Source organism: Fundulus heteroclitus, chromosome 21, assembly GCF_011125445.2.
Source record: "Fundulus heteroclitus isolate FHET01 chromosome 21, MU-UCD_Fhet_4.1, whole genome shotgun sequence".
NCBI classification, from domain to species: domain Eukaryota; kingdom Metazoa; phylum Chordata; class Actinopteri; order Cyprinodontiformes; family Fundulidae; genus Fundulus; species Fundulus heteroclitus.
Genome location: NC_046381.1, coordinates 15564263 through 15572602, shown reverse-complemented (window position 1 = coordinate 15572602; position 8340 = coordinate 15564263). Strand labels below are relative to the sequence as shown.

The window sequence follows — 8340 nt, the reverse complement described above, 5'->3', positions numbered from 1 at the left end:
AGCACAATATGGATTTCCAATTCACAATTTTGAGGTTCTACATTCAGAATTAGGAAATACACAGTACAAATTTAGGAAACTGAAAGTCGTACATTTAACATTCACAATTATGGATGGATGGATGGATGGATGGATGGATGGATGGATGGACGGACGGACGGACAGACAGACAGATACTCATCATTCATCAAGCGCTCAGTGAATGTCTCAGACAATCAGAATCAGAAATACTTTAATAATCCCAGAGGGAAATTGTTGTTCAGTACAATCACCATAACATAAACAAACAAACAATGGAAGCTGGAATATAAGGAACTGAAGGAACCATCGTGGGAGGAAAAAAACCCTGCCTGGGATTTACCACGGACAGGTAGCTGAAGTGACTGATATGACCAAATCCTACCAATTTCTACAGAGGGGTGGATTGAAGTATAGCACTGATGCACTGATCATGGCTGCACAGGAGCAGGCCTTGAGCACCAGAGCAATAGAGGCCCAGATCTACCATACCAGGCAAGATTCAAGGGGCAGGCTATGCAAAGAGGCCCCAGAAACCACCCAGCATCTCACAGCAGGGTGTAAGATACTAGCAGGGAAGGAATACATGGAATGCCATAACCAAGTGGCTGGTATAGTATACAGAAACATCTGTGCAGAAAACCAACTGGAGACCCCCATGTTAAAATGGGAGTCACGTCCCAAGGTGGTGGAGAATGACAGAGCTAAGATCCTGTGGGACTTTCAGATACAAACAGACAAAATGGTAATGTCCAACCTACCGGACATTGTGATCATTGATAAGCAGCGGTGGACAACTGCTGTGATTGATGTAGCTATCCCAAGTGATAAACTGAACACAGATCCATTTTTAAAGTCCTTAAGATCAAAGACATGTTATAAGTTTCCACCAATAACATCCTGGGGAAGAAAAAACAAAAGCTGGAATGAAGGGCCCCAAGTCTGTCTTATCTTTAATTTAGGATAAAGGTTGCCGAGTCTTAATCTAGAGGTACCAGTCAATGCTAGCTCAAACAACTGTTCCAGCAAGCAAGACAATTTGATCCTCAAACAAGAGTAAACATTTCTCACGTTCTTTCTGTGTGTAAAAGACAATGGCACCTCAATGGTCTTTGCTTGTCAAATATATTGTATATTTGACAATATTTATATATATATATATATATATATATATATATATATATATATATATATATATATATATATATATATATATATATATATATATATATATATGCGTTTTTTTATAGAACTTGGACTTTGTTACCCTGATAAAGGACTCGTAGGTTGGTTTCGGTTGCACATCTTACACTTACAAAGAAAGCTACTCTAGATTTAATATTTGCTAAAAAAAAAAAAGACATGTAATGTATATATTTTTATAAATTATATATAACCTGGCTCATAACTGTTTCATTATAATATCTTACTCAGTACGGCCCACAGCCTAGCAGGCTGAGTTCAGGGCGCACAGCGGTGACGTCAGGGGTTCAGGGGTTGACAGTCTGCCGTGGTGGAGTGGCGGCTAAGCTAACTGCAACCGTCGCTACATGTGGAGGGTAGAACGGGAGGCATCCCCGACCCCAACTCTGTTAAATTCCTCACATTTTCACCCAAGCAACGCTCAAGTCAACGTTAATCTCAAACAGGGATATAATATCTGTGTAAAATGAAAGGGTGAGTCCAAGCTTTTTGAGTCACGAATATGTAGCTTAGCACGACTAAAGTTTTTGCATGCCTGTTTTTTTTTTCTCTTAAAAGGGAGGCGGGCATGGAGGGGGGGGGACGATGCAAACTAACCCGCTAAGCCGACTATTCGCGGTTATGAAAGGGATGAGTACGACAGCATAGTTAGCGAAAGGGCTCTGTCGCGGTTGGTTTTCGATCTTAAGCCGCTTTTCGGTTCGTTTACACCGCTAACATGCTAAGCTAACCAGTTTGGTGCTCCTGGTGGGAGGCTGAGTCAGTAAAGCCTCATAAGCGAAGCGAAGCTGAAAAGGCAGGAGCCGAATCTCTGGCGATTGCCGTGTTTGCTGCGAACTTGTAAAACAAAAGCAACCCAAAATAAACGAGCCAGCTATCAACACTATTGCGTGTTTTAGCTGGAAAAGTCCCCCCAGTGCGTTAGCCCAACTTCAGCATTCTGAGTGTAACTTGATCTGTCAAAGTAACAGAGGCATGAAGTTTGGAGTTAGGTTCGTCGTTTGACTGCTTAGGGCCAAATTCCTAAATGACACCGGGACAAATGACAATACACCGTGTTAATGGGGCAGATGGGATTAAATAAATGTGACTTTACATTCCTGTGAATAACACACGTGACCTGCAGCCCTTTCTGGACGTCCAGAGGTCCTATAAATACTACACTGGTACCCTTCGCAGAGTCCTGGATTAGAGTGTCTTGCTCATAAAGCAAACCTAGGAACATTGCTGCAAACATGGGATTTGATCTCAGGATACCGGTCAGACTGTGCCTGTAAAATCAGTTAAGCTCGCCTCAGATGTAATTTCTCCCCTGTAACACGACATTTTTTTTGTCTATTGTGTAATTATGTTGTAAATCAAGATAGAAAATCTGTAGTTCTGTCCAAATCAGAGTTCCTTTCTCTATGTCCATGTGTGTTTTGCTTTTTAGCTATTATATTAGCATGTTTTAAATTAAAATAATGATTAAAAAGTTGTCACTTTATTTGCATTGTAAATTATGACAACTAGTTGGAGAATGTTAACGATGTTTTGAGCATTTGGCAATTGTGAAAAATGTCAGGTTGCTGAATCATCTTGATTTAAAGGTATCTCTTGTAGCGCTGACCTATAAAGACACGATCTGGTGCTCCTCTTGTCAGCCATGTGACCGTTTCGCTCTTGTTCCAGTAGCCGGATCGAGCTGGGGGACGTTACGCCTCACAACATTAAGCAGCTGAAACGCCTGAACCAAGTCATCTTTCCGGTCAGCTACAACGACAAATTTTACAAAGATGTGCTGGAAGTCGGGGAGCTCGCAAAGCTAGGTAAGAATGTGTTTGGGCTAGCTTAAAGCTTGGCACACAGTGGATGGTTAATTGAAGGAAAACCGGACTTGCAGGTGCGGTTGGTCTGCTGTGGTTAGTTTTTTTTTTAGGACTGACACTTTTTTTATTTGTTTTTCTTTTGAAATGGTCTAATTTTGAAGCACTCACAACATCATATTGTGTCATTGCGATTAGCACAGAGATGAGCGAAAACCTCTGATTTTAACCCTTTTGAAAGATTATAAAAAGCTGTTGCTTCTTGGAAAAAGATTTCACACATTTTAGAAAATGAAACTTGTATAGATCCATTTCCTGTAATTTTGATGATTATGCCTTATAGAAAATGAAGAAAAAAATCATATTCAGTGTCCCAGATAGTTATAAAAAGATCAATAAAAGAAATAAACATAAATGTCTGGCCTCTCAAAAGTATGCTTATTTCTTTGCTCTCAATACTTGATTGGACCTCGTTTTGCATGCATTACTGCATCAGTGTGGCATGGCATGGAGGGAGGACTGCTGTGGTGTAACCAAGGTGCTGAATAAAATCAAATGAAAACTGAATACAAGTCCTGGTTGCTTTGACGGCAGCCTTGTGCGTGGTCTCCCATCTCGCTCTTGACAATACCCCATAGATTCTCTTTGGGGTTCAGCTCTGATGAGCTCGCTGGCCAATCGAGCACATCCACTCCATGTAAGTAAAGTAAGTAACAGTTTATACATACAGCACCTTTCACAGACACCGAGGCTCACAAAAGTGCTTTACAAAAGCGCACAATCAGACGATAAGATAAAACGATGAAACGTCAGAGGAAAGATAAAGCATGACTGAAACCATGACCAGAGAGGTAGAGTTAAATCTAATAGGCACAGAAGAACAGCCGACACACTGGAGTTGTTAAAAAGCTTTGCGAAAAAGAAAAGTTTTAAGTCTGCTCTTGAAAGCATCCCTGGAGATCATTCCAGAGCTATGGCGCATCGGCCTGGAAGGAGCGATCTCCTCTAGTCTTAAAATGGGTGTGAGGGACCGTGAGAAGGTTCTGATCCTCAGCCTTCCGTGGTACCAAGCCGTGCTGGAAAAGGAAATAATAATTTCTTAAAGCTTGTTGGCAATAGGGAAAAAAAGTTGAACCTTTTTTCCTTCCCCACGTTTTCCTTCCACTCAACTTTCTATGACTATGCTTGGGTACAGCACTCTGTGAACAATCAGCTTGTTTAGGAGTGACCCTTCATGGCCTCCCCTCATTATGGAGTGTGTCAGTGACTTCTGGACATCTGTCCAGTCAGCAGTCTTCCTCCTTGTGTAGCCTACTGACCCAAACGGAGACCGGTTAGAGGCTCAGGAAACCCTCACAGAAGTTTTGAGTTAATTAGGTGGTTAGGGTGTGACGCCATGAGTTTCCAATATTTAACTTTTTCACAACATTCTAATATTCTGAGACTCAATTGTGAGTTTTTATTATCTGTAAGTTATCACATTTCACTTTGTGTAATGAGTCCACAAGTTACTTTTTCTGAAATGACTGACATAAATATTGAACTGAAATACTGGAATTTGAATTTTATTTTTGGATGTAGCTGTATTCCTGTAAAGCCCTAAATCCCAGCTGTTAAGTCTATGGTTCATGTATGGCATGAACCATAGACTCTTAGATGGCTACCTTGGTGTAATAATCCTGAATGTATTTCTCTGCCTGTTAACACGGTTTTAGCATCAGTTCAATCTTGCTTTGCAGCGTACTTCAATGACATTGCAGTGGGAGCTGTGTGCTGCAGAGTGGATCACTCTCAGAACCAGAAGAGGCTGTATATCATGACACTCGGCTGTCTAGCGCCCTACCGTAGACTTGGAATTGGTAAGGAGCTCTGTTTGTGTGAAAATGCTGTAGCGGCACTTTTTAATTTAAAATTTTTTTTTTCTTTAGTATCATTTTTGTAAGTTTGAACTTATGTGTTTATACTAGGTACAAAGATGCTCAATCACGTGCTAAACATCTGCGAGAAGGACGGCACTTTTGACAACATTTACCTGTGAGTATCTTAACACAGGGAAGGTCAGGGATGTTTGGATTTATGACATCTGAAGGTTAATTTTGAATGAGGATTGCTATACAGGTGATTGGGAATAATGTTTTTAGGCAGCTAATTATTTTTTATTTATTTTTTTTGCTCTATTTAATTGAGTCCCCCCAAGCCTGGGATTTGATGTCTCGACTGCAGGCAATGTTAATTAGCTATAAAAGCGATTACCTCTAAACGTTGAAGTATTTAAACTGCATACTGTATGTTTTTACACCTCTGCTTTTGTAGCAACTGATAGTCATTAGCAATTTTGCATTTTAATGTCTGAAATTGAGAAATAAACAAATTGAGGAGCCATCTGAAATTTGACATCAATCAGAAAAAAGCACACTCATCACGACCACGTTAATAGCAAATTCTTCACCTGAAATGTGACCTATTCTGATAAGGATAAGCATTCTCTACAGAGAACCAGCAGCGCATACTTGTGACGTAATTAGCGATACTAGAGTATCTTAAAGAGACACTACACAATTACGGCTGTTAAAAGACCCAGCTGACCAGGACCCTACAGGGGGTTTTAAAAGTTCTCTGGGAGTTTGCGACAGAAATCAGAAAAATAATTCTACCAGGACTCACTTAAAGAATGTAATTTGTGCTTCGCTTCTCACCAGCCTTGTTATTTTTATTTCTTTTTAGCTTCTCTACAATTTCTTTCAACAACTGTGTCATGAGAATACTTTATATTACACAAGCCTAGCAGTGGTTGTGTCAAATCTAGAATCATGGAATGGAAGCACCTGAACATCCCACTAATTTAGCTTCACTATGCTAATGTTGATGTGAAAACACTTTTTAAGACCTTGTCTGTCACCACATTCAAACTCTTTAAGTTCTTTTACTGTTTGGTTTCTTATGTCGCTTGGCCTTAAAAGTCAGTTTAAGCGAATGGTACTCTTGTGGTGTGTGGTAGCCAAGTTAAAACTGTGATGTACAAGCTATCATTCATTTGGCTCAGACACTGAGAAAAGTAAGCAGTGGCTGCTATAGTGGATACATATAGGGGAAAGTTTGGAGAGGGTAGTTAATGGATTTGATTTAATAATGCCATCAGTGTGAACCAGTGTAAGTATATATTTTTTATTACAGAAACCTCATTATCCCTCACATTTACCTCGGTGATCTGGATGTAGTAATATCTGTTAAATGTGGGTTGCCTGTTCCCATCCCTCACCCTTCAGCTGTTCCGTCCCCTGAGGCCAAAAATCGGCTAAAATAATTGCCTTATAACATAAATAAATACAATAGGACAATTGTGGTTTATATTTAATAGTTTAAGGACTTCTATGTTTTCTGGGTATAAACTCTAATGTAATTTAACCTTTAAAACAGTCAGAGAACGCTCAAGGTTACCTGAGTAATAGTCTTAAAGAAAGTGTACATTTTCAATAGATGTACTAATGTCAAATTCAAGGCATATTAGACTCTCCATGTTCACAGATTAAATATATAGATGCAACAGATCAGTGTTTTGGCCTTTAACTAAGGCTTTGTTTCTTCCTCCAAGTGGTTTGGCTGAAACATCTGTGGGCTATTTTAGTTTGAGTGCTTGTGAAAATAAAGATTTCTTTCTAAGCTGTTGCACTTTTGCTTGTAGGTCTACAAAAAAGTGCTTTCCTAAGCACCTCTATCTTTTACATTTTTTGAACTTAATCTCAAAACGGTGCAAACATTGTTTTTTTTAAAAAAACGGACTTGTCTTAAACGAGCTAATCGGCTGTTTCTCATTCCACAGTCACGTGCAGATCAGCAACGAGTCAGCTATCGACTTTTACCAGAAGTTCGGCTTCGAGATCATCGAGACAAAAAAGAATTACTACAAGAGGATAGAACCTGCAGATGCCCATGTGTTGCAGAAGAGCCTTCGCAGTCCATGTGCGCCACCCAGTGGAGAGCTTCAGAAAGCAGAGTAGTGGCACACTGCTTTTTTTTTTTTTTTTTTTTTCAGTGGGAGGGGGAGAAAAAAAAAAGAAAAGCACATGTGCCCATCCACACAGAAACAGAACTGTGACAGATGCCCCACGGTCAACACATTCAACAGTTTCTTCAAAAGGACGCTAGAAAGAAAAAAAAAAAAACAGTTTTTCTGATATAAAAATTGCTGCATTTATCTTGCAAAGATGATTTTCTTTCACTGTTGTTGCATATTTTATTGTTCCCTTTATTACATTTGGTTATTTGAAAAATGACAGAAAGCTCTGTATCCAAGAATTGGTTTCTAATGATAAAATGCTAACACAGAACAATAGTAGACATGGTGAGGGGGGGGTTCTATTTTCAAATCATTCTGTCTGTGTTTGAGTTGTTTTTATGCGGTTACCAAACCTCACGGGGGACGTATCTATTTTTGCAGTTCGAACGAAGCAGTGGAAGAGCTTGAAAGACCGTCACTTGACCGGTCAGTTTGGAGTGTTAGGTTGGAGCCGGTCCGTCGAGCAGGCAAGGTCCTCATCTCGCTACCCGAAACCCCCGTGATTCGTGGCAAGCGAGGGAGACCGGCTTGTTCGTGCGTCCAGACGGGAGGCGTAGAAATGTTTCCCCTCGGTACGGAAGCAGGGGGAGGCTGAATGGTTCGGTCGTGGTTGGGAAGATGCTGTCGCCACTTTTGATTTCCAGAGGACTCGGCTCTCTTTTTAGTTTAACTCCCCTAAACTGTTGTTTTTATTTTTCACACTCACACGGCAAACAGCTCAGAGGTTCCCCTGGGTTTACGGCTAAAAGGTAAAAAAAAAAAAAAAAAAAAAAGCTCCTGCGTGCGGAAACCGAACAAGGAGCGGCAGTATTAGGAGTTCTTCTGAACAGTACACCGCCTCACGTTGACTTGTAGGAGACGTATTGATGATAGATGATTGGCTAAATGGATTTGATTTGGGTATAGCTCGCAAATGTATTTGCTTAAGGTGGCTAAGTATTCATTTCTTAAACACCTTTAGCTCCCTATGTAGCAGCCTTACAAATAACAATGATTTCTTCAAACTTTCTCCATCCGAAAGCCTTTGTTAATGTACCCTCATGGGGTTTTTATGCAGTTCTGACGGTTTGGTAATTTTGGTCGGATACGATGTTTAACCCAGAAGAAGCTCTGACCCCTCTGCATGCAAGGAGAGTTGTTCTCTCTACTGTAGTATACGCATGTTTTTGCTTTCTTTGAAGAATTTTATCTTTTCTGGAGCTCTATATTGTAAGACTTTTTAACGTCTAAATAAAGGAATTACTATTTGCAGTAAAA

General features: G+C 40.1%; 1 protein-coding gene across 2 annotated transcripts; it reads left to right on the top strand.

Moving 5' to 3' along the window:
• The first annotated feature begins 1500 nt into the window (after window positions 1-1500).
• On the top strand, window positions 1501-8340 carry naa50 (N-alpha-acetyltransferase 50, NatE catalytic subunit). Of its 2 annotated transcripts, none has more exons than XM_012857419.3 (5): window positions 1501-1695; window positions 2896-3029; window positions 4766-4885; window positions 4994-5060; window positions 6847-8340. In XM_012857419.3, exons 1-5 carry the CDS (start codon window positions 1688-1690, stop codon window positions 7022-7024), a joined length of 507 nt encoding a protein of 168 aa, XP_012712873.1. In that variant the 5' UTR covers window positions 1501-1687; the 3' UTR covers window positions 7025-8340. The 2 variants fall into 2 exon arrangements, with proteins under 2 accessions (XP_012712873.1, XP_012712872.1); XM_012857418.3 differs by having other exon boundaries at window positions 1502-1695; window positions 2893-3029.